This window comes from Marmota monax, unplaced genomic scaffold, assembly GCF_021218885.2.
Source record: "Marmota monax isolate L192 unplaced genomic scaffold, Marmota_monax_Labrador192_F-V1.1 WCK01_AAM20220418_F8-fsc00038, whole genome shotgun sequence".
NCBI classification, from domain to species: Eukaryota; Metazoa; Chordata; class Mammalia; order Rodentia; family Sciuridae; genus Marmota; species Marmota monax.
This window is the reverse complement of record NW_026692498.1, coordinates 10,991,824-11,016,512: the sequence shown is the minus strand read 5'-3', so window position 1 is coordinate 11,016,512 and position 24,689 is coordinate 10,991,824. Positions and strand designations below refer to the sequence as shown.

The 24,689-nt window shown below is 57.5% G+C and overlaps 1 protein-coding gene and 1 long non-coding RNA gene across 11 annotated transcripts in view; one reads left to right on the top strand and one right to left on the bottom strand.

The window, feature by feature from the left end:
* Positions 1-24,573, bottom strand: part of Syt7 (synaptotagmin 7) — a 60,828-nt gene extending 36,255 nt beyond the window's left edge. For all 9 annotated transcript variants that reach the window (XM_046445589.2, XM_046445593.2, XM_046445598.2 and 6 more), the window contains exons 1-2: positions 24,440-24,573; positions 2,244-2,347 (exon numbers count right to left, since the gene is read on the bottom strand). In XM_046445589.2, coding sequence (XP_046301545.1) covers positions 2,244-2,347; positions 24,440-24,470 — 135 coding nt within the window. In that variant the 5' untranslated portion in view covers positions 24,471-24,573. The remainder of the gene's footprint in view (positions 1-2,243; positions 2,348-24,439) is intronic.
* LOC124093235 (uncharacterized) lies at positions 8-12,396 on the top strand. Of its 2 annotated transcripts, XR_006851888.2 has the most exons (3): positions 15-517; positions 10,999-11,339; positions 12,027-12,396. It is a non-coding gene; the product is annotated as an uncharacterized LOC124093235 (long non-coding RNA). The 2 variants fall into 2 exon arrangements; XR_006851890.2 differs by lacking the exons at positions 10,999-11,339; positions 12,027-12,396 and adding an exon at positions 3,134-5,627 and having other exon boundaries at positions 8-517.
* Positions 24,574-24,689: the final 116 nt, after the last annotated feature.

Genomic DNA, 24,689 nt, shown 5'->3' with positions numbered 1-24,689 from the left:
AGGAGACATTAGGTGGCTCCAAAGGAGCCCCTACCCCCAGCAGGCTTATCAGGAAGGGGGCTAGCCAGGCTGATCCGGAAAAAGCCAGCTGGAGATTAAGGAAGTTATTAATGTTTGGAAATGGGATCTGGGCTGTCAGGGTATCACGTCACTGCTGCTGAGGGGACAGGCAGGCAAGGAGAGCCCAGCAACTGTTCGTAGGGACAGCATTTTAAAGCTCCTTCCATGGAGCAAGGAAACAGCCCAGTCATAAAGCTCCCTGATGCCTGGAACCCATGGGGCCAGGGGCTGGGGGCGGTAGGTTGAAGGACTGAGAAAGTAATGTTCTATTGAGTCAAGAGGGACAGACTGTAGTTTGGAGCCCTGGGAGAGTTCCTGGCTGGTGGCTGGGGGCATGCTGGGACCAGGGAAGAGGCTGGCTCTGCATCTCCCCAGCGCTCCCTGGACTGCTGGCCCCCTCCTGCTTCCAAAGCTGTCATCTTTGAACCCTTGTCTGCAGGCTTTGTGCTGATTGGAGGTGAGTGGGGCTCAGAGTAACCTGGTCCTAGAAGGCACGTCTCAACACACATGCATGCACACATGGGCATACGCACAGAGTGGTGCACACACATTGTGGCACATGCAGGAGAGGCTGGGATGGGGGCATACCTCAGTGCCAGTCACACAAAGATCTGATGATATAATCCACATCTCACTGCTCAGAATGGACACACACACACCCGTGCACATACGTATACACACACATGCTGCACCAGTGCCCTGAAAGTCAACACACGCTGCACAAATCACACACACACACACACACACACACACACACCCCACCCCCATGCACACGCAAAGTCACCAGCAGTACCTGTTTGTACAACCTTTCCCCCTGCCTTCAAATACAGACTGAAACACAGTCTTGCAACACACAGGGCTGCAGTGTGAGCTGTTATTTCCACGGCCTCAGAGGACACTTGCACACCAAGGCACGTGACCAATTCCCCTCTGACACCTCCCCTGAAATTATGAGACAGATGTAGACACAGGGGACCTGGGAACAATGCACAGCAGCCAACCAAGGACCACCACCTGCACACAGGGAGTAGGCCAGGTCATACACGCTTGCACACATGCACATATGGAGCTGCTGGCCCCCGTGGCTCTTTCCCAGGGGCCAAAGCTGCCTGGTGCTCAAAATCCCTGGGTGGATGGCAAGGTAGATCCCGGCTCCTGAGTTTGCCTTTCTTGAAGGAGATGCTAGGTTATGGGCTGCTTGGGTCCCATAGGCCCCCTACAAGACCCCACAACCCTTTCCCAAGGCTATCTGCTCCTCCTCTTCCTCCATAGGAGTGGGGCATGGAGCCCTATCCACCTTATGGCACCTCTGGGAGTGGGCAGGGGAAAACGGGGTTCCAGATGTGGCACCCTGCCCCCACTCACACCATTCTCGGCTCGGGTTGGAGGATGCCTGCAAAGCCCTGCACCTCACAGACACCTCTGGGCCCACCACGCTTCTGGGCAGGGCAGCGAAACACCAGATGAGTGGCAGGGAGTGAGGGCCTGCGGGAAGTGCCCCTTGCAGAGCTGCGGGCTGCAGGCTGCGGGTGGGTGAGTGGGTAAGGTGGCAGTAGCCCGCTTCCCCTCCCGGCGCCCTCGGGTGATGAATGTCCCTCTAGACGACCTCGTTACTTATTGATGGCCTAATCCTGCTCTTTAATTTCCCAGCCCTCGTTAAAAATGAAAAGAAGCCGTTTGTGCTTGTACAAACCGGGAGAATCAGGATGGATGTGCCATGGCTGGGGGTGGGGTGGGGCGGGGCGGGCGGTGCCTCCTCATTGGCCAGGAGACTGGGCTCTGCCACGCCCATCTAGCGGGACAGCGAAGGGAGGGGCGCGGCGCTGGCGCTTAAGGGGCCTCAATTCTCAGTCAGCGCGTGTGAGTCTGCGGTTCTTTATGCGGGAGGTGGGGCGCGTGCGCACGCGTGCACGCATGTGTGTAGTGCGGTGACTGAGACCGAGGTCTGTCCATGAATGTGTGTCCCAAGATGTGTGGCTCTGAGTGTAAAAAGAAGTATGGGATTAAGACCCGGACAAACTCAGGGCGTGTGTGTAGTGGGAATTTCCGTGAAGTGCATCTGTATGGGCAAGTGGTCCATCCGGGCGGGCGCACACTCGCGAGAATGCGCAGCCCGTTGCTGCAGAGTGAGGGGGTGCAGGGCCAGGCCCCGCCTACGCCCCAGGGGCCCTCAGGAGCCTCACCAGTTTGCGCTGACACCAGTGGCAGAGGCCGCAGAGGACGACAGTGACGCTAAGGCTGACGGTGATGATGGCAGAGACCAGCAGGACATCGCGGGTGGGCGCCCCTGGGGAGGACAGGCACATGTCAGACCCTCACTGGCCAGGGACAGCCACTCTCCTTCATCCCAGAGCACCCCGCCTTCCATCTTCTGGCCTCAATGCTGGGAGCTCTGAGCCCTGGTTCTACTCCCACTTCTGCTTTGCTGGGTAAACTCGGGAAATACTTCACCCCTCCGTGTCTCAGTTTCCTCATCTATAAATTGGGAGAATTGTGCCAGCTGGCATCTTTTTTTGGTGTCTCCATACCATTCTCCAAACTTGACACCCTGAAAGGGAGAGGCCATATGTGCCCCTCAGCTCAGCCAGCCCTTAGTAGGTGCATCAATCCCTCTAAAGTAGGTGCTGTGTCCTCGTGGCTTTCTGCCCTTCCAGGTCCCCAGCCCCCCCCCCCCACACACACACACTGAGTGACAACTACAGTGAAATGGACCTAAAGGACTAGTTCCTACAGTCCCTCTTAAGGGTTTGGCCAAGACTCAACAGCCACATGTGTAATGAGAGGGGAAATCCCTGGACCCCTCCGCTCACCTTAACTCAGTTTCCTTTGGGCTGGAAGCCCACCCACTGGCCTCTGCCCACCCCTGCCTTCTCCAGCTGTGCCTATGAGCTCACCTCTGCCCTCCACCCACGGTTGCAACCCCATCTCATCGTTTACAAAGTCCCAAATGCTCAGGGTGGGGGCTACCCTGAGGCTTCCATTCTGTGAGCTCAGGGCCATTCACTTCAGGGAGTCCCTCCTCTTCCTAGCTGGGTGGCTTTGCACTAAGCCACCTCCCCTGCTTTCTTCACAGGTGGTTGTAAACATCAGCCCAAACCAAGCATAAGGAAGGCGAAAGCTTGACCAAAAATGATCGTGTGGGGGAGTGAGTGGAGAGAAGGCAGAGCCCCACGTGCACAGTAAACCGGAGCGCCCTGCGAGGCGTTCTGAAGTCAAGGAGATGTGGTTTATTTACAGAGGCGCCTGCGTGGGCTCTTCAGTGCCAGTGGTTGTGGTAATTAAGAGTTGACAATATCTGTTTGGTCCTGGTTCCCGCGGTTTTAGCTTCCGCCTTCTCTTCCTCTCCTGGCGTCTCCTGCGTGGCCATGAGGAAGGCCCGGCGGTCATGCCCAGTTCCGAGGGCTCCCGGGGCTCCCTCCCACCACTCCAGGACCCTGTAGCCCATTCACTACCTGTTCTCTCCAGAATGCCTCTTGCGCCCCATCTCTCCCTTCAGAGAAGGCTTCCCCGTGTCCACCCGCCGTGCCCACAGAGCTTGCTCCTGTACAAGTGTGCAGCCTCACGCTGCAGGAAGTCCCTGTGCCCAGTTCACTGTCAACTCCAGGGCCACAGCAACCATGAGCTCTGACCTGGACAACCTGCAGCAACCAAGTCCTGCCCCAGGGGCAAGCCACTGACATCAGTGCTGCCATCTGTGGAAAAACTGACCCTTCCTTGCTCAGAGGATGAGCCCAGGAGTTCCAGGTGCTCCGCGTTGCAAAAGTAACTTAATCCTCACAGCAACAACTGAGGTAAACCTTGCGAGTTTCCTGGGGCAACTCAGTCAAAGAGGGGTCAAATGCCATGCTCAAGGTCATTTGGCTAGTGAGTGGGACAGCCAGGGTTTAAACCCTGGTGATCTGCTTCAGAGTTCATACTCTTTGCCTTGACATCCCATCATCCACTCCAGAGGTGGATGGTTAGTGGTTCTCAAAGTGTGCTCTTTGGAACCCCCAGGGTTCCCTGGAATCTCTCAGGGGCTGTGGTGGCGGAGGCTGAGCAGATACGGCTGTGGCCTCTCAAGCCCTGTCCAGTCAGAGCAGCGTCATTTCCCTCAGCTTCACATCTTGAGCTTTTGCAGGAAATTCCATTTGAAGAAGGGGATGTGTTACTAAGGGAAGTTGAAACCCCTCTGGAACGGTGACTCTAGGGTCCCCTGCAGCGTAAAGAACGCCATCATCTTTTAGGAAGCTGACTCTTCCCCTCCCCAAGATCCCCGACCCCCCTCAGCATCCCTTGGACAGTCCTTGAAGGCAGGGTGAGACAAACGCTTGCCACTGCAAATTGCCTTGATGTTGGGAGTAAAAGTGACAAGGCGTCCTTGGCCGGCGTGCCCTCAAGTGATGTTACCGTCAAGGGGTGCAAGCGAGTTCTCGCCTGCCAGTCAGAGCGAACCATTCCCAGAGCAGGGAGTCACGGTGTCTCTGGCTGGAAGGGACCTTGAAAGTCATGAGTCAGGCCCCACCGACGCACAGCCCCCTGGGCAGCCCGGGCACTGACAGGGAGCTGCCTCTGCAGGAGGCTGGCCCTCCCCGATGCACCGTGAGGTGAGGCCCGCTGTGCCTTGCACTGAGCCGACTCCCTCGAACCCTCCCCTGTGGTCCTGAGCCTGCCTCCGGAGCTGCGGGGAGCAAGCGGGCTGCTCGGCCGCATGACTGGCCTCCAAATCCTTGCCGACAGTTTTCATGTCCCCTTCAAGTCTTCTCCAGGCAAAGCCGCCCGGGCCCTTCCATCCCTTCCTCAGATGACATACATGGTTTCAAGTCCCCTTATTGTCAGCATATTAACATCTGGGGAAAGAAAATATTGCAGGTCTAGTCAGCCTTTGACAGGGCTGAATTCTGCAACCTATCCTTGGGCAGAGGAGACATCCCGGGTCCCTGAGGGTGAGATGCAGACAAGGGCAGACAGATGACATCGGGAGACCTGGGAGGTAGGGTGAGCCGGGAGCTGGGCAGAACCAAGCCTGCCAGACCAATCCCGGGGGTGTCTTGGGAGTGCTGCGTGGGCTCAGCCTGCTGCTGCCCCCCACCCCGGGTCTGTGGTGGGCATGCAGCTAATCAGAGCTCTGGGCGAATGCTCTGAATCCTGTGGGCAGAGCCGGTGCTCCTGGCTGAGCCGCTTCCCAAGCAGATCTCAGATCAAGCCTGTGAGCCACGGGAGATAGTCCCACTCCGAGGGAGGACAACCTGTCCATGCACAGTCCCCCTCTCCAGCAAGTCAGCTCCGTGAGGGTAGGGCTTGCTTTCTTGCTCACCACTATATTTATTCCCAGCACTGAGGACAAAGCCTGGCATATAGTAGGTGCTTGATAAAAGCTTGTTGTAAGAATGAATGTGGAAGAAAGCCAGCCCTCTTGGAATAAAGATAACAATGGAGGCTACCAGTTATTAAGCACCTATGGTATACTACACAGTGGGGCCTGTGAACATAGGAGCTATATCTGCTTTGCTTGCTGCAGTACCCTTTGTGAGAAGTATGGTATCTGACACACAGAGTTGCTTAGCAAATATTTGTTGAATGTTCAATGCTTGTCTGTGATCTCATTTGTCACCCAAACAAGATGGAAAGAAGAGATTGGGATAGCCATCAAGGACAGAGTTTCAGAGCCACTTCTACACAGACACACACACCTCAGGACCCTTCTGTTGTCCCCCCGTGTCCCACTTTGCCTGACACACTTCTGATTTTTCCTAGACCCAAATGAAAATCCCACCTCCATGAAGCCTTCCTTAATCTGCCCTGTGGGGATTAATTTCTCCTGCCTGAGTCCCCCCCTCACACTGTGCCTGCCTCCAACTTGGATAGCAGTGAAGCTGGGTGGCCAGGGCACACTCCTGTAATTCCAGATCTCAGGAGGCTGATGCAGGAGGACTGCAAGTTCAAGGCCAGCCTGGGCAAGTTAACAAGACCTTTAGCAACTTAGCGAGACCCAGTGTCAGAATAATAAATGAAAAGGTCTGGGGATGTAGCTCAGTGGTAGTGCACCCCTGAGTTCCACCCCTACTACCAAATGAAAGGGAAAAAAAACCCCACAAAAACGTGGAGTAGAGTGACAAGTGCCAGGGCTGGAGTCAGACTGCCCGGGCTCAATTTCTAGCTCAGATTCTTCCCAGCCATGTGACATTATCTCTGCATGCCTTGCTTTCCCCATCTGTAAATGGGGGCTAATGACAGTACAGTTCTCACAGGTCTGTTGGGAAGTTAACAGGAACGAGTACATATAAAGCACTTGGCACGGGGCCTGGCATGGAGTAGGTTGGCAATAAATGCTAGTTATTATCATGGCATTACCATGTCACGCCCTGTACTAGAGATATCTGGGACACGGAGCTCAGTGAGTGCTGAATGAAACGCCAAACTGGAAATACTCTAGCTTTCCCCACAGGGCAGCAGAGGTCAGGGGTCCCATGTTACTCAATCTGTGCACCCACTCCCTGGCCCAGGACTTGACCATCGCAAGGATCTGTGAACATGCATGACATGGAAGGGGGAGGGCGGAGGCATGGGGACAGGGGGTGGGGGCGGCAGCTGGAAGTCAGGCTGGGACTCAGGTGTGAACTGTAGACCCAACTTGGTCCCTTGCCAGGGCTCTGCCCCCACTCCCAACCCCTTCTCATTTCCTCAGCAAGTCATGATTTATGGATGAACAGAATCAAACGGCCCTGCTGGCTGCTGGGATGCCCCGGGGAGCTACTGGGGAGGGAAGGGACTTCTGAGAGCAAGCGCAGCAGCTGCCCGGGGGGGGCGTGGGAGGAGAGCCACAGACACCCAGGGCTCTCTCACACACACATGTCATGGAGACTCACCCTGGCATAGTACACGCGTGCACACTCACACATACAATGTACACACCCACGGGCACGGCCATGACCATGACCATGTCTGGTGCACGCTGCCATTCATGCATCTGGACACTCACACACTTCCTCTGGCCTGGAACTCTCTCCTCCAGGAATTTGCCATCCTGTGTCTGCTCACATTCTGCCTTTCCTCCTGAGGCCGAGCAGAACATGAGCCGTAGACGTGGTGGCAGATGACCCAGGTACAAGCCCGGGCTCCGTCCCTGACCAGCTACATGACCCAAGGCGAGGCCCACAGTAGATCTCAGTGCTTACCTTCAAATGATGATAATAAGTCTGATAATAAGTCCTGACTTCCTCTGCTGGGGTGCTGCCGGGATCAAAGGAGCGCCAACATTCATGGAGGACATGCAGTGTGGCACATACTGTGTCAGGACGTTTCTATGCACCTCTGGCCATTCTTACCCCCATTTCACAGGGGAAGAGACAGAGGCAAGGAGAAGTAAGGCACTTGAGCCGGTCCTCTCCTCCCATGCTATCATGGCCTCCCTCTAAGCAGAACCATGTGGCAACATCTACACCGGCTCCATGGCACCATCCACCCATACCCGCCTCTCCTCCTTCCTGCAGCAGGCCTCTCCTCTGCACCTCGGGGTCTCGCGTGAGCTGTTCCCTCTGTCTGCGCGGCCTTTCCTTACATCCTCTGTCCTCAAGGCACCTAGCCAAAGATGGTCTTCATTCCCCCCCCCCCACAATTCTTTCTGCCTTCCCAGGAACTATATCGGGTTCATAATTGGCTCTTTCTATGTCCTTCCCACACTGGGGGCCCCTAGGGGACTGAGACCCCAGGCTCAGCCTTCATCCCTGCAGTCCAAGGTACATAGGAGAGGCTGGATGCATGACTGCTAAGCACATGCATGGGATTTTTCAAGACTCCAGGGAAGCCCACCTGCTCCAGGAAGCTCTCCTCTGTGACAGACACAGCAGATGCTTCCCTCCCCAAATTTGAATGATCTGACCCTCTGATCGATCCCCTTTTCTTGAGGCTAGAACTGTACCCTGAATAGAGCCCATGGGGTGACACCTTGTCTTCCCATTTCTCAGAGTCTTCCTTGTCCTGCAGCCCAGACCACAGTGCAGAGAAGCCACAGGAGGACACAGTGAGAATCTGTACACATGTCTCTTCCCCAGAATTTACTTGCTCTTGCACTCCTAGATGGAGACATGCATACTCCCTATGCCCAGTCCTTCAGGGGCTCCCCAAACTGTCCTGATATAGACTGTTCCCTCTCTTGAAGGCTGGCACCCCCAGATCCCAAGTTCTTCCCATCTCACAGTGAAGGAAACTGAGGCTAGAAAAGGTTCAGTGCTTCCCAGGAGCTTACAGCAGAAGAAAGCAAAGCCAAGATTGGACCTGAGGACGGTGGGAATTAAAGTCGGCAGCTGTCCCTCTTGTTCCACCCCAGGGGAGCTATGGCTTGAAACAATCACTTGGAAGACAGCGGCTGGAGGAGAGGAGAAGGAGAGTGAGCACTGAATAGAGAGCAGCCAGGGAGGGGCTCCCACTCGCCCAAGAAGTTTATCAAAGAGTCAGGGCTGAGTTTCCCCAGGCACTTCAGAGGCCCCTAGGTCACATGTGTTTCCTAGAACTGTCCCCCTCCACCAGCCCAGGCACTGGCCTTGGTAAAGCGCCCTCTGTAGATGGAGGCTCAGGCTGCCTAAGGGCCCCAGAACAAGCCAGGGAGTAGGTGCGGAGCTGGGCAGGTTAGGAGTGAAGGCGGAGGGTGTTGCCCGAGGATGTGCCCAGGGCCCGTCTCTAGTACTGACTGGGGTCCAGCCACTATTCGGAGATGGAGCAGAGTGCCCTTGGGGTGGTCTGGGCTCATCTGCCAGCACCTTCCCAGCCTGAGCCCGCCTCCTCCCACCTTCTGCACTCGGCAGCTCCTTCCCCACCCCCCGGATGACGTTCAAGGTGGAGAACAGTGAAAGCTGGAGTCACAGGTTCTCAGGACGCACCCTCCACACGCAGGCTGAGCAGATGGGAAAGGGGGAAGATGGGAGGGCACTGGAAGTGGGCAGAGCCCACGAGCCCCAGGGCAATGTGGGCATGGGAAGGGGGACATTTTTGTTGCCTATACTTCCTCCTTTCTGGCCCCCGACCCAACACACACCAGAAAACCAGAAAGAGGCAGGAGTGGGGAGAGAACAGAACGGAAACCAGGGAGCCGAACCCTGAAGCCCAGGCAGCCAGGCAGAGCTCTGCTTCTTGGCCTCACGCACAATTTGGTGTCCTCTCTCCACTCTGAAGCTCCCTGCTCCAGGCCACCCACCTGGGAACAGGGCAGCTCTTTTTCTTGCAAGAGGAAAAAGACAATGAGATGGGCGGGGAGAAAGGAAGAGAGAAAAGGAAGGCGGGGAGAAGGCAGCACTCCCTCCCAAGAAAATGGGCCTTGATCCTCCCCCCACTGCCCGCAGGACTTTCTCTGTGAGTGTCCTTCAGAAAGCAGCAGAGATGCCCACAACCCCTCAGGCCTCGCCTAGGGTGGGAGCAAGGCTGGCAGAAGAGGAACCCCAAGGGGAACTGTTTTGGAAAGTTACAAGTAGCTGAAAATAGGGGCTTAGCACGAGCAAGCTTCCTCAACCTTGACTGTAATAAAAACAGATAATGCGAGAGCGAGCCAGGGAGAGCCTGCTGGCAGGGGCCGCAGAGGCCGGCTGGGTGCAGACGGTTTAGAATTCAGACGAGATGCCAAGTGAGTAAACAGCGAATGAAGGATTATCTGGATGGGCCAGGAGTCTTTCCAGCAAGAAATTGGACGGGGACACGTCAGGATCCACAAGCATTCCGACTTCTCACCAGGGAGGCAGGCCTGGCCAACCACGAGGGCCTCGTCCACACCTTCCCTACCTCCACTCTCTCCTCCAACAGAGAGGATGGCCTTGGGAAGAACGTCTCCCATTTGCACGACGCTGAACGGTTTGCAAAGTGCCGCACACTATACACAGGGCTTCACATCCACTGTCACATTTAATGGAGGTGGTGGGGGCGGTATCCTCTGCCCGCCGCCCCCACCATCCACAATTCTTGGCTTAGGAAGGTCTGATGAATCCAGCTTGAGTTCAGCCTCCAAAGAAGGGGGAGGGATGGGGACAGGCCATCTGTAGACCCCAGAGAGAGCTGCTGAGCCAGGAAGTCACCAGGGTCAAAGCTATTCAGGATGGACATGGCCAGGTGTCAGCTCTGAGCAGGGAGCTCAGGCTGAAGGGAATGTAGCAAAGAGCTAGCCAGGAACGTGTCGCCCTCCCCACCCACCTTGATCCCAAAGCTGATGAGATGCCTGGGTAGCCATGAAAATGATCGTGTCTATCAGAGCAGCAGGAGCCCAAGAAAGGAGGAGCTCAGATGGAGGGCCTCTCCGCCAGGAGTGCGGAGCGGAGGCAAGACCGGGACGTGTGATGATTAAGTGCAGGCCTTGACCACTAGTTACTCCTATGAATAATGCATTGTTGTGCCTTGGCCTAAATCAGCATCTTATTGTTATTAATAATACACGGCTGCAAAGAAGCTGGGGTTGGAACAGTGTGCTGTATTTCCTTTGAGGATCTCAGAGCACTGGAGAGTTCCTCAGATGGATGACTCAACCCTATGTCCCCAGGCTTCCTTACAGGCCAGGGCACCTGCCCTTCCCTGACTCCCTCTCACTTGAGGCCTGGATCCATGAAAGGCCCCCGGAGCAAGGAATGGTTCACTCTGGGATTCAAATCCTCAGCCGGGGTTTTTGGTGGGGGAGGGGAGTGCTCTTAATCTTTGCCAGCTCAAGAGCTCTTGAGGATGCGACAGAACGTGAAGGAGCTCGCAGGGGTGTTTAAGAGAGAGGGAACTAAAGGGAATCCAGGTGTGGGAGAGACGGATGGAGAGAGACCAGTGTGGGATCTAAATCTAGTTATGCTACTCACTGGCTGTGTGACCTTGGTCTACTCACTTACCTTTCTGGTCCTTGACCTTCTCGCCTAAAATTTAGGGTGTCAGGTTCCCTCTCGCGGGTGCTGTTTTAGTATATTCTGGGGTACTATCATTTACACCACAAATTATTAGGACGGAGCAGCGCAGCACGCCACCCTGAGAGCTGTCCGTGGTGCCGAAACCCAAGCCGGACGCCCCGTCCCTGTCCTTGGTGCTGAACAGACCTCGGTCCTGCTGCCGCCCGTCCTGCAGGCGGCCCTCTGCGCCGCTCCTGGAGAGCAGAAGCCGCGAGCCTGGGGTCCTCGCACCACGTAGCCTAGTGCTTCCGCTTCCCTCGGCCACACTCTCCCTTGTCGACCCCTCGCTGGAACCACAGCAGAGGCTACCCGACCTCGAGGGCTCCGTTTCCCCGGATGGCGAGGACCCCAGTGAGATGTCCAACTCGGGGACCAAAAGAGCCTCCCCCAGCTAAGGTAAAGGCCACACCCTCTTCCCTCCCGGAGAGCCCGCCACACTGCCTCCTGGTGCCCGGCGCGGCACTGCACCCAGAGCAGGAGCACAGAAGGTCCCCAGCGGTGGCGCTGGGCGGGCAGGGAAGGAACAGGCAGACGGCCCGGCCCCCGCCGCCCCCTCGCCGCTCCTGGGGCAATCTGGCACTCGGAGCTCGCGGCGTTGCCCAACACCCGCGCGCTCCAACTTGTCCCACTGCGTTCTGGCCTCTTTGGGCGTCATGCTGCCCAGGTCACACAGCAGACTCCCTCCAGCTGGCCAGACCTGGGACAGGCAATACTCCCTGCTTCCTCCCCCAGGTGCGTGGGGTAGACTCGTGGAAACAAATACCAACATTTACTCCCTCTGCAGGGCCAGTCCTCCAAGAGGAATGCAAAGGCCTCTAACTGTCTCTCCCCAGGGCAGAGGCCCCCAACTCCACACTCATCCACAGAGAACCTTGCCCACTGCCCCTCCCTAGGAAAAAGCGGGGGAGGGGGAGGGGGTAGAAGACTACAACTGCAGGACACTCCTATTTCCCTGCCCTACAGGTGGGGGCTCTTTGAGAAGCAGTTATTCTTGGTATTTTTAGGCTTGAGATGAGCCTAACTGGTGTAGAAACTCTCCTCTTTCCAAAAACTCTCCTCATTCTAAATGAAATTTTTTTCCAGGCAATTAATAAAGCCACCTGAAGACAACACCCAAAATCATTGCTTCTCTGGATCCCAGGCAGAGAGTAAAGATAATAGCTTTTAATTATGGAAGATGTGTCTGGTATCCTTTATTGAGCACTTACTATGTGCCAAGCACTGTAGTTAGAGCTCTTACAAAATCCCCATGGGAGGCAGCATCATAAGATGAAGAAGGCGGGCTTCTGAGGGGTGAGGTGACCACTCAGGCGGTGCAGCTGGTGAGTATTAAGATTGGCCTGGGGTGGGGGCTGGGGTTGTGGCTCAGCAGTATAGTGCTTGCCTTGCAGGTGTGGGGCCCTGGGTTTGATCCTCAGCACCACATATCAATTAATAAAATGAAGGTATTGTGTGCAACTACAATCTAAAAAAAATAAATATTAAAAAAAAAGATTGGCCTGGGGAACTGCACCTGTCTGCCCTTAATCTTGCAACTCAGCTAGATCCACCTTACCATCTTTCCCGGCTCTGGAGCCTCACTACCTGTAGGCAGCTCCAAGACCATTTCACCTCCCCGCCATCCTCACCTCTCAGTCAAGAGCCACATGGAAGAAGACAATACACCTGACATTCTGCAGCACTTACAGCCCTCTCCGTGCTTGCAAATCCACCATCTGAATTGAACCTCAAGATATTGAGGGGCGAGGCAGGTAGGGATGGCCCTGCTCTGATTTTAGAGGAGAGAAAACTTAAGACTCCAAGGATTAAGTGGCTCTCCCAAGTCGCCATGAGCAATCAGACAAACCTCAGCTGAAGATGGCGGGACTGCCAGCCCAGGGCTTGCTTCCCACTTGTCCAAGGCAGGGGTCCTAAGGGTATGCTGGGCAGGGAGTCCTAGAGACCTTCATCTCCTAAGGGGCTTCCTGAGGCCATGACCAGGGCTGCTTTGCCCTCCTGCTCCCCAGGGCCCATCAGCTGGCTCAGCTTTAACTTGGAGTCTTGGAGTCTCATTCTAAATGAAATTTTTTTTTCCAGGCAATTACTTCCTGCTAATTAGGAAGCAAGGCTGCCAGTCCCTGGGCCCCGAGTTGACCCCTTTCTCAACTCACAGGAGTGGGGGTTGTGGAGGTACTGGGTAACAGCACCAGCCACAGACACTGCCTGGGTCAAGGCCTGCCAGGGCAAGCAGGCAGTGAGGGGCTAAGGAGTTCCAAGGAGCTGGAAGAAGGGAGGTGGAGATCCTCGGGAAGGGGGGCTCTCAAGTGGAAGGGAGCAGGGGACCAGGAGGCAGAAGGAACTAGACATGCCCGTGCAGAGTGAGAGGGACCGAGGCTGTGGAGTAGCAGAGGTGCCACGAAGAGCCAAGACGCTGGGATCCAAGGAAGAAGGCAAGCAGGCATCTCAGGAATCAGAGACAGAGCGGGGGCTGCCCCCCTGCAGAGGGAGAGGAAGGAAGAAGGGACCTGGAAGATGGTCAAGATACAGGCGAGGAAAAGTCAGAGAGGGAGCTACCAGGAGACTCCAGGAAAGGGAAGGAGAGAGGAAGGGCAGGAAGGAAGGAGGAACTGCGGAGGAAACCCCAGGGAGAAGGGGGAGGAGAACGGGGAGGACGGCTTGGAGTGGCAGCTCCCAGAGTCCCAAGAAGGGCTCTCTCTGTGTCATTGTCCTTGAGCCTCCCCCAATGTCAGTGCCCAGCCAGCCGGGCCTGCACACCCTCCTACGCAGCCACAGGTGCAGACGGGCATGATGGCAGGCCACCAGCCGGCTCAGGCCCCAGATGCTTCACATACTGGGGGCAGGCAGCTGACCGCCCTCCCTGCCAACCCAGTGGGTCAAGCCAGGGTCCCCCTGGGTCACACAGCACTGTGACCAGCTGCCCGTGTCCGTGTGGTCCAGCCTCTTTACATTTCAGAGGGAAGATCAAGGCCCAAAGAGAAATGGTGCTTGTCCAAGGTCATACAGCAAGTGGGCGATGAAGCCAGATGCAGAAGGCTCAAGGGCTGAGTCCCGGTAGTGGGTCCTGCTCTCTCCAGGGGACAACAGGAAACAAGATGGATCTTGGTTGCTAGCAGCCAGTCCCTGATCAAAGCCCTGTGGCGTATGGGTGGCAAATGGAAGGAACAAGGATGGCCAGGGGCTGGAAGGGAAGCAAAGGAAGTCAGTCCGTCTGGAGCCCTGAGGGAGGTTCTGCAGCTAACGTTAGGGAGCACTCACTAGGGACAGTGTGCTAGCTCCTTAAGACACGGCCTGCAGGATCCTATTGACCCCATGACAACCCTATAAAGTACACATCACTATTATCCCACTAAAGGAAAGAAAGCGAGACTCAGGAGGGTTGAGTGATGGCCAAGTCCACAGAGCCAGCCAGTGGCATGATTGTAACTCTGGTCACTAGCCACGTTGAGGCCGCTGCCCTGAGGACCCCTCTGACATGGCATTATCCGAAGATGCTGAGGTCCATGAGCTCCCAGGACCCAAACCTAGCTCTGGCAGGATCTAGGCCCCAGAATATAGGCAGCTATGTATTGTGGGGAATTCTTGGGGCCCCCAGGAACAGAGGTGGTACCATGAGGTCCTAGACTTGAACAGCCCTATGTTAAGGCACTGTAGTCTGATACCCAGACTTGGCTCTGCCTCCAACTTACTGTGTGATTCTGAGTGCATTTGACCTCTCTGGGCCCTGGTATTCTCACCTGTGCCATCAAACAGTGGGACCAGATAATAATGACAGCCCCTACCTGCGTGGTGCTGTGACAGACCCAGTCTCCCAACGGCCCCAAGATGGGGCAGTCACCTCCATTCAACAGATGGGAGATGGAGCTCTGCCAGGCTACGACGCCTGGTTTACAAAGCAACCAACACATGGCAGACCTGGGACCTGAACCCCATCACCTCTGGTCCGCAGTCCCTGCTCCAGCTCCCACTCCGCGTTATTCCCTTAAGGACCCTCTCAGTCCTGTGGGGTGCCTCAGAGATGTCTGCCCGTGGCCCTCTGCACCGGCACATGTGCCATCGTGTTTTCACACGGGAAACACATATTGTTACGTGCCCGCAGGAAGTGACGTGTCTGTTCGGGCTTCCACACCTGCTCCTGTTTCTACCTGGCACAGCCCTTCTGGGTCACACATGTCCACAAGCAGTCCCACATCGGGAGCAGGCCCACTGCAGCAGGCACACACACACACACACACACACACACACGTCCCCCTCTCTGGGTACTGTTTGATTGGTGGGGACCATGTTCCACGCTGCAGCACACAGCCACATGGCGGTGACGTGAGCCACCACACCCTTCTCCTCTGCTTCCCTCTAGTGCCTGGGTGGCTGAGCGTCACATCACACACCTGCCGCACTCCCATCCCCGCTGCTTTCCTCACGCCTCTCTCCTCACAGAAGCGGGCACCTTCTCCAGGAAGGAAGCAGGCTCGAGCACAGCCTGGCTCCCACGGCCCGCAGATGCCAGCCAGCTCGGGGGTGGGGAGGGAGAGGCGGGCATCCACCGGAGGCTCTGAGGGGCCTGGGGTCCACAGTTCCCATCAGAGGAGAAGCCCTCTCTCGGTTCTGAGTGCCCAGATAAGCTCCTGAGATTCTAGGGACACTGGCCCTCCTCTGTCTTTACCAGATTCGGGGCCAGATGGGGGATCTGGGGACAGAGGGTCTGGGCAGGACTATGGTGCCACTAGGGCTCCTTCCCATTGCACCCCTCACCCCATCCCTGGTCCCTGCTCTCTCCTCCCCCTGCCCAAGCATCTCAGAGTCCTGGGTATTTTTAGGCCTCAGCTGACAGGCTGTGAAATTGCACCTCCCCAACCAGGCGGGGGCTGGAGAGGGAGGAATGAGGTTGGGGGGGGGCACACAGACAATTCACCAGGCTCCTCCAGGGCTGGCAGGTGCCAAGCAGAGAGTAAAGGGCTCCTCCCTTCTCCCAGAGCCTCCCCTGGTGAGAGGATCCCTCCACCTTGCCTGGAGAAGTGAACGGAGACTGGGTGGGAAGGAGACTGTTCCACTCAGGGACCTGAGAACAAAGGCTTCAGGGGACAGCCCAAGCACTAAAAGAGGCGCTAGGGACACCCTCCGAGTCCAGCTCTGCAGCCAATACCAACTCCGAGTGTTCTCTTCTGAGAGACAGGCTGAGAGACAGGCTGGCTTGGATCCTAGTAGGATACAGGAGGCGCCAGGCAGTGTAGCCCAGTGGTTAAGTCCCAGCCTTTCTAGCACGGCTGACACAAATCCTTATTCCTGCTCTGCTGAATGGCTTGGCAAGACCCTCCAGCTCTCTGGGCCTCGGTTTCCCCGTATGTATAACAGCGATAATGATAGCTCCCTTGAGGACAGCTGCGAGGATGAAATGAAATAACGTATATAAGGAACAAGGCGGATGGGGAGATTCTCCCTGGCTGCTTCCCTGGCCTTTAATTCATCCCAACCATCCCTTCTCTCGGCTGGCTTTCTTTCTGTGATCCCTGAGGCAAAGGCTTATAACTATCATCAGGCTCTTTGGTGACTGTCTGGCCACCCACCCCATACCAACGGAATGAATCCTTGGCTGCAGAGTGTGAGCATCTTAGCCCACCTTCCTGCTTCCCTCTGCAGGGAACACACACATAATCAAGTGTGCACACGGACCCAAATATTAACATGTGTGCACACTCCAGCACCTCAGCGTGGATGACCCCCGATGGGAGTGAGAAGACGTACCCAGGCCTTGCTGAGAATGGGCCCCTGTGCCAGGGGCCGTGGGCATGGAGAGGGAGGCAGCTGCCTAGTTGCCGTGGATACAGGTTGGTTCTGGTGGGGCTCTGGAGCTCAGGCCTGGTGGATGGAGTGTGAGCTGTGTGGCTCCCCCAGGCGTGGTGCTGGTGCCCATGGCTGGGTGGGGTGTGTGCAGAATTGATGCCTAGGAGCATTAACCATGTCTCTGGGGCCCTGAATCTGCTCTCCTTGGCTCCTCATCTCTCCCAGAGAGGCCTCCTCTGATGCCTCAGGCACCAGGACAAGGCTCCTTGGGGTGTTCAGTGATGCCCATCTGCATCAGGCTATCCTGACCACCCATTACCTGCCACAAGCTTGACAAAGGCAGGGCCCCAGTCCAGCAGGGTGCTGCAGATCTCTAGGCATGAATGCCCTGGACTCAGCCAGGTGAGAGGCAGAGGAGGGGCTAAGCAGAGACAGGCACAGGTAGTTCACCGCCGAGACTCCAGTGGCATCTACCTGCCTGCCTCCAGGCTCCCCTTCCCCCCACACTAGAATCTGCTCAAAAGCCTCCAGGCCCAACCTACCTTCTCAAACCTCATCTCCTACTACAGTCCCCAAGGTCACCCTTGCAATCACATTGAAGCACTCATTGCTGCCTCAAATGGCCAAGACCCTCAGCACTCTGGGCCACTGCCTGTGCTGTCCCCACCTTGCCAAATGCCTCACCTGTGTTGCTCACATTGCAAACTCTTATTCTTCCTTCAGGACTCAAGCCCTGCACCCGCAGCTCATGTTGTTAGGTAGTGGCATGGCTGGGATCCCAGACAACTCCTTTTTTCTTTTGTAGTATTGGAGATTGGGCCCACAGGCATTCTACCACTGACCTACATCCCCAGCTCTTCTTGATTTCGAAACAGGGTCTTGCTAAGTTGCTGAGACTGGCCCTGAACTTGTGAGCCTCCTGCTTCAGCCTCCCGAGTCGCTGGGATCACAAACATGCACCAAAGGGCCAGGTTCCCAGACCAACTTCTACTTCCAAGTTCCTACCTCTCAGGGTATTCTGAGGACGGACAGCTTCGAACAGCACCTGGTGCACATCTTCGCCACTCTGATGGTAACTTACTGGCATTGCCTTGGTGTAGCCCTCCCCAGCTTCTCCACCAAGGAAGTGGCAGGCATGTCCTCCTCAAAGCTTCCAGAAACCTCATCCCACACATCAATCCCTGATACCGGATAATGTTGATAACAGCTGTGGTTGGCTGAGTGTTTACTATGTGCTAGGCCCTCTGCGAAATACTTTTCCCGCCTTATCTCACCTCATCCTCAAGCCACCTAGGAGGAACCATCATCACGTGCATTTAAGAGAGGAGAAAAACTGAGGCTATGGAGGTGGAGTCACGTGCTGCAGGGACACACAGCTGGTTCCTCTGCCAAGGCTCACACAATGGCTGTTTGAGACCGGAGCCTGGTTTCAGTAAGCCATTCCTGGTAGCACACATATAAGGTGCTTAGCATGTACCAAGCACTCCACAATAAGAGCTTGCTGTTGGGGCACCAGCGCTGTTACCAGGAGAGGGGGCAGAGTATGCTGGGTGCCCTGAGAGGGGACTGCTTAAGCTTGAGGCCCACAAAGCATGAGTCAACCCCTCAAGAGAGAAATGGTTCTCAGGAGCCGTTGGGCTGTCAGGGATGGGGTCAGGGATGGCAAGAGGTAGACAGGTAGCCCCAATACCAAGACATGGTGGGCTTGGGGGAACCTGAGGGGTGCTGGAGCGAGCAGCGACGTGAGGGGCTGTGTGCGTCCGGGGTGGACAGAGCATGGGGAGGCCTACCATGTGCTGGCCATGCTGGCCATAGCTCTCTGGTCCCGCTGACACCACCCCGTGGTAATGAGACGGATCCAATTTGTACCCAGAGCCCCGCCGGGAGCAGCTGCCGCAGCAGGGTTTGAAGTAATTTAATTGGACACATTAGCCACACGGCTCTCTGCCTCTCTCCTTCACTCCCCTCATGCAGGGCCTCACACGGGCACCCCTTCACGCCACCAGACCCTGGCTGGGGGCAGGGTGCAGACACATACACCCCCTGACTGGTCATCAGCATCCCTCCACTCTCTCCTGGAGCTCCTGGGGGCCCAAGGACCAGAGGGCTCTCCAGAGGTTCTCGCCTTTCTCTGGTGCAAGAGGAAACTATGGGATCCACTGAGCCTGGGATTCAGACCTCTCCCGCTGTCTCTTCTAGTGGACAAAATGGGGTCACCCCCTTTTTCCCCTTGGACAGCCCTAGAAGTCCCCAGCCTCCTGGTCTTCAGAAAGGACACTCAAGAAACAGGGCCATGGCACATGCCTGTTCTGACAGCATCTTTGGCTTTGTCGTTATTAGGGGCAGTCCCCTCTTAGGACTCTGGGGGAGGGGTTCATACACACATGCACAGGAGTGGCTACAGTCACACACAGAAGAGCCAGATGAGCTCAGCAGAACCCAGCCAGACACACACACACACACACACACATAGCTACACAATGCTTGTGTCCGACATCGAAAGCTCCACGAACATCCACACCCACACCCAAGTGTGTTAACAGCCAGGTGAGGCCCTCTGTGCAGATGGAGGCCTTGAAGGTAGCCAAGCAGGCAGGTGGGAGGGTGTGTCTGGGGGCAGGCAGGGTCCCTGGAGGTCACTGGCTCTGCCTGACAGAGTACAGGGCAGGAGGGGGAGGAGCCCTCCCCAACGTCTTCCGCTGCAGCTCCCTGCGCACCTCCACACACCTCCCTACAAATACACTCATTAGCTGCTGTTTACAGCGGGCACAGCACTCGGATGAGCGCAGCTATTACGGCCGGCCAGCTGCCGCCCGCACACGCAAACGCACGTAGGTACATACAGACCCGGCAGCGCACGCCGCCCCGCCCTCTGCTGCCACCCGCGCTGGAGCCCCGAACGCACAGTCACAGGAATAGATCAATTCCCCAACGTCCCAGCTCACCACGCAAGTGGACTCCCAGCCCGGCCCCACAGGCCACACACCTGCAAGGGGCCCTTCCAGGTGGAGGCTGCTGAGCCCCCCAAAGCACGGCCAGTGACCGCCAGTCCACCTTCACACCAACTGGTCTGGAATTCCAGGCGCAGGCTCTGGGCGCCATCCAGCCCCTTCCACAGGTCCCATGCCGTCTGCCAACTCTGTTCCAACCCTGGGGGAATTCTGCTGGGTGAGACCAAAGCCCTGCCCTCCAGACACCAATTGGACAGGGCCCAGGAGGTCTGCCCCTGTTGCCTGGAAGGTCAGTGACTTTCATGTCCATGGAACTGGCACAATTCGCTTGGCACCACTGGCTGGGCTTCCCTGGCAAGGCAGGAGGGCACCCAGGATGGGGCTGGCACAGGCTGGCTCCGGCACCTGGCCAGACCCGTGACCTCTCTGGGAGAGAAAGCAGACCTCACTGGCTAAGAGTACCACCTGGCAGGCACTGCCCAGGGAGCAGGGCCCGCTCTGCCCACCTGAGATGCCTCAGTGCCTCTGAGGCCAGGGAGCTGAGACTCCTCCTCCAACGGAGAGTCCTCTGCTCAGTACTGGGTCCCCTTCTCCCCCATGCGGCCCCCCTCACCAGCTCCTCCCTGCTGTTCTCAGACTCACTCCCTTGGGGGAAGCAGTTATTGAAAATGGTCCATCAGATTCAATAAGGATTCAGTCCCTGAGAGGATGGGCTGGGACGTGGCTAAGTGTTAGCACTTGCCTAGTGTGTGAGAGGCCCGGGGTTCCATCCCCAGCATGGGAGGGAGGTGAGTCCTTGAGAGAACAGTGAGTGGACCAGAGTCGGGGAGGGGGAAGGGGGTAAGAAGGAGGGGGGGGAGAGAAGGGGACCATGTCCTTCTCTGCCCTTCCCACACAGCAGCACTGGGGGGGGCTGAGAGGAGCAGCCCCCATTGGCATGCTATGTCACCTTCAGTGTCCCTGAGGCCCAAGCTTAGGGGGTCAGGACCCAGCTGGCCAAAGGCAGTCTTTGCTCAACTGATACCCACCTGTTCTTCTGGCTTCCAGCTGTCCCCTCACCTGCCACCAGCCAGCCTGTATGTTCTCATCCCAATTCAGCCTGCTCTAGTGGCTTCCCCCCAGCAAGGAGGGGCTTTGGAGCCATCTCTGTCCCCACCATCCTCCAGTCCTTGGGCACCTAGCCTGTTGGTGGAGCTGTCCCCACAAGGCCATAGAGCAGCATGAATCAAGGCCAAAGGAGGGGACTGTCTCCACAGCAACTCTACAGCTGGGAGGTGGGGACTCTGGCCCACACCCCTAGAGGGCATCCTCTCCCACCCTGGTGTTAGACCTGCTCAGCCCAAGATCCCTCTCCCTGCCATAACTTTTGGGACACCAGACTACAGGATGACCTATGACTGGGTACATGGGGCAGCTTGGGAGGTCAGAAGGTTGTCAGTGAAACGATGGGACAGAGTCAGGCCTCCTCGGACCATCCCACACCATAGCCCCAGCCCCTAACCCTGGTGATCCTCATAGGGCACCTTAATCTGCCCTGTAGCCCGTGCCCCTAACTCCTGATTCATACACATAGCCTCATCAGCCTCGGTCCCTAACTTGTGCCCAGTGAGTGGAGGATTGCCGGGACCAACTCTGTGGATCCTTCTGCCTTAGAAAGGAGATCCACCATGCCAAGGGACCCTGCCCCAGGCAATATGAAAGAGCCTGGTACCCACACCCCCAAGAAATGGGCTGCCTGACAGAATGTCTGTAGGGGATAGATCCCACTAACAGGTGGGACAGACGCAGGTTTTGTGCACAGTTACCCTTGAGGGAACAAGCTCACAGAGGGCTGGGGACTGGGGAGGCAGCCCCCAAGACCTGACCTCTCTCCCAGCAGTTCGCTCTCTGGCCTTGCTCACTAGCTCACTGCAAGGTCACCTCTCCCTCCCTCCTCCTCCCTGCTGCCATCCTGCCTGCCCACTGCAACGCTGACCCCTGCAGGCCTGTTGAGGCCCTGCCCGGCTTGGGGACAGGCAATTGGAGAGACAGAGGGAAGCCCAGCCAGGCCAGTTTCGGGATGCAAAAAGATAGAGCCTGAGGGCAGAGGGGGGTTGCAGTTATGGCTGGAGAGACTGGGCAGAGTGTGGAGCAGGGGCCCATGGGTGTGCATGGGAGGGGACAGGTCTGCATTCTTTTTCTCCATCGGGATCTCATTTTTTCCCACAGTCTCTTTCTTCATAATGCATGGAAGAGAGTGTAGTGCCTGGGGGACAGGAGCCCAAGTGGGGGGGAGGGAATAGCACCTGCCAGGTAAGGTCTTAACCCTACGCTGAGCCCTGTGGGGACCTGCAGAGTGAGTAGGGAGAGAGCACCACAGAGACCCTCTGGCTCCAGCCAGGGGCCTGGGGCAGCGGGAGAGAACAAGAAATGTTTTTAAAAGCAGGATTGGGCCGCAGGTGTTCCTGAGAAGGGGATAAGACCAGGATAGAAGAGGTTCTGGTTCCTGGGGGACCAGAGGGGAAGAGCAGGACTGGCCTGAGTCACACAGGAATCAATTTGCATTTCTCACTCCCACCTGGCAAGGCAAAGGGGGACTGAGGTGGGCAGCAGTGAGGGACAGAGCTCTGACAGCATCTCAGGCGGCCTTGAGTGAGCTGAGAGAGGAAGTCTGACTTGGAGCTCTAGGGATTATAGGAGGTGGGCACAGATCCAGGGGGACACAGAAGCCAAATGGAAGTCTCTGACCCCTTGGAGATCTCTGGATGACTAGGATCCAAACTGTCCCTATCCTCTCCAGACTATTTCTGACCCCACCCATTGAGTGCTTCAGGTCAGCCCCCTTCCTACACAGAGTGCCCCTGCCAGGGGCCCTAGTGGGCCCTGTAGCTGCAGGGGGACAGGACAGGTCCCAATCCCAGACAGGGAGATCCAACCAGGGAGGGGGAAGGAAAGGTCAAGGGGATGCCAGTGTTGGAGTCTAGGCCCTTTGCCCAGAAGATGCCAAGCCCATCAAAGTTGGCCTCCGTGGAGAGGGCAGAGGTGCTTGGAGAAATGGTGATGTCATAGTGCCCAGGCGTGGGAGTGCTGAGGAGTGGGGGAGAGGGATGAAGGCAGGGCCCCAGGCCAGTGGCCTAACTGGAAAGGAGGCTGCCAGCCTGGCAGGGCAGGGGGAAGGGAGGCTCCTCACTGCACCCCCTTCCAGCCTACTACCCTGAACTGGTCTCTCAACAAAACTATTGCCTTCTGAGAAGGTGAGCCAAGCAAGAGATGCCCCTGCCCTCAGCCCTGGTGCTGGAAGCTGGCTCCTCTTGGGGGAAGATGCCAGGGTTGTGACCTGGGTCCAGACAGATGAAGGGAGGACTCTCCAAAGGCAATGCCCCTGTAGCCCTCACCTAGAGGACAATCATAGAAGGGCACGAGGTTCCAGAGGGAAGACTGAGTCTCTTTTCCCCTTATACCCAAGTGCTAAGTGAGCATGATACCAGGAGCCCAGTAGGTGGTCCCCAGTCCACCTGGGCTGAAATGAACTGACAAGGGTGACAGCTGGTTCTTCAGGAGGCAGGGATGGGTTGATTCTGTCCCTCCAGGAAAGAGCAAGTGCGGGCTGGGGCCAGAACAGGCAAAGCCAGTGCCCACCAGCCTGTCCTCCCATCAGCCTGCCCTGGAGAGTCTCAGGAGGAGCTTTCTGCAGAGGGTCTTAAGCCTTTCCTCCCTCCAGCACCTGCACCCCAGGTGCAGCAGACAGCCCACAGACTCTTCATCCGGGAGTAGATCCTAGATCCGGGTGGTGCTTTCAGCATCGGACAGCAACCCAGAAAGAGACCCCGATGGCAGAATTGGTAGATGGGGGGGTGTCCTGAGTCAGGGGGAGCACCCCAGATAGCAGCTGGGACTGAGCCTGGGCAGGAGCTGCAGGGGACCTGCCTACAGGTGGGCACTGCGTGAGGAGGCGTCAGGAACCAAGGAGGAAATGGCAGAGCAATTTCCCGAGGAAGGAGAAGGGATTGCTGGCTTGGACTTGGAAGATGCTAAGCAGACAGTGGGCTCCGGCCACTCCCTTTGAGGAGAAATGCAAAGGGGTGCCGCCCCTCCCCCTCCCTCCCCGACAACACTGGAGTGAGTTTGGGTTCTTTGCTTCCCCCTCCTCAAGCCTAGGAGAACATCCCCCCAGCACCCCCATTGTCATCGGCCACTGCGCTCTTTCCCCTCAGGTACCCCTACCTCCCCTCTCACGCTCCTGCGGTTCCCCACCCCCCAGAAGCCTCCCAGCCTTGCTGCTGCACCAGATTCCCACTTGCCCCCTGGCACCCTCTCAATTCACAGTTGGCACTGCCAATGCCACTCCGCTCCCCTGTGCCCACGATCTTGGCCCAAAGCGGCAGGATCCTCGCCCTGGGGTCCCTCCGCACTAGCCTCCCTGGGCACTGGTGCTGGGGAGCGGGGGTACCTCTGAGGGCACTGCCCTGCTCCCGCGGGGGCAGTGGCTCCTCGCTCCGCCACACACGTTGTCCTTGGGCTGCTGGGGGGCGGGGGGAGGAGGTCCTTGTGGGGACACTGCGAAGCCGGCCCCAGGCATCAAGCCTGGCAGTGTCCAAGACTGCGGGTTCAGGGTCCGAGCCGCTGCCACTCGAACCCGAGCCCCCAGGGTTGGGATGACCCTGGGGGACAGGCGGTTTGGCTCCAGCCGACAGCAGCCCCAGGCTGAGGCTCCGAGACGGCGCCCGGCTCTGCCGCCGTCCTGCCCGCCGGTGCGGGGCGCCCCAGCCCGCGCGGGGCCGCGCTTACCTGGGCTGGCCGCCTCCGGGTCCCGGTACATGGTCCCCTCGTCGCCGGCTCCCTCCGGGCTCCTCAGAGCCGCCCGCGGCCGCGCGCTGCTCCGCCGCCGCTGCAGGGCATGGGGCCGGGCGACCCCCGGGGGCGGGTCCGAGGGCGGGGGCCGCGCGGGCTGCACAGAGCCGCGGAGCCGGGGAGCGGGGGCCGCCCGCCAGCCCTCCCGCCCGCCCGCGGAGCACGCTGCCGCCGCTGCCGAACCGCA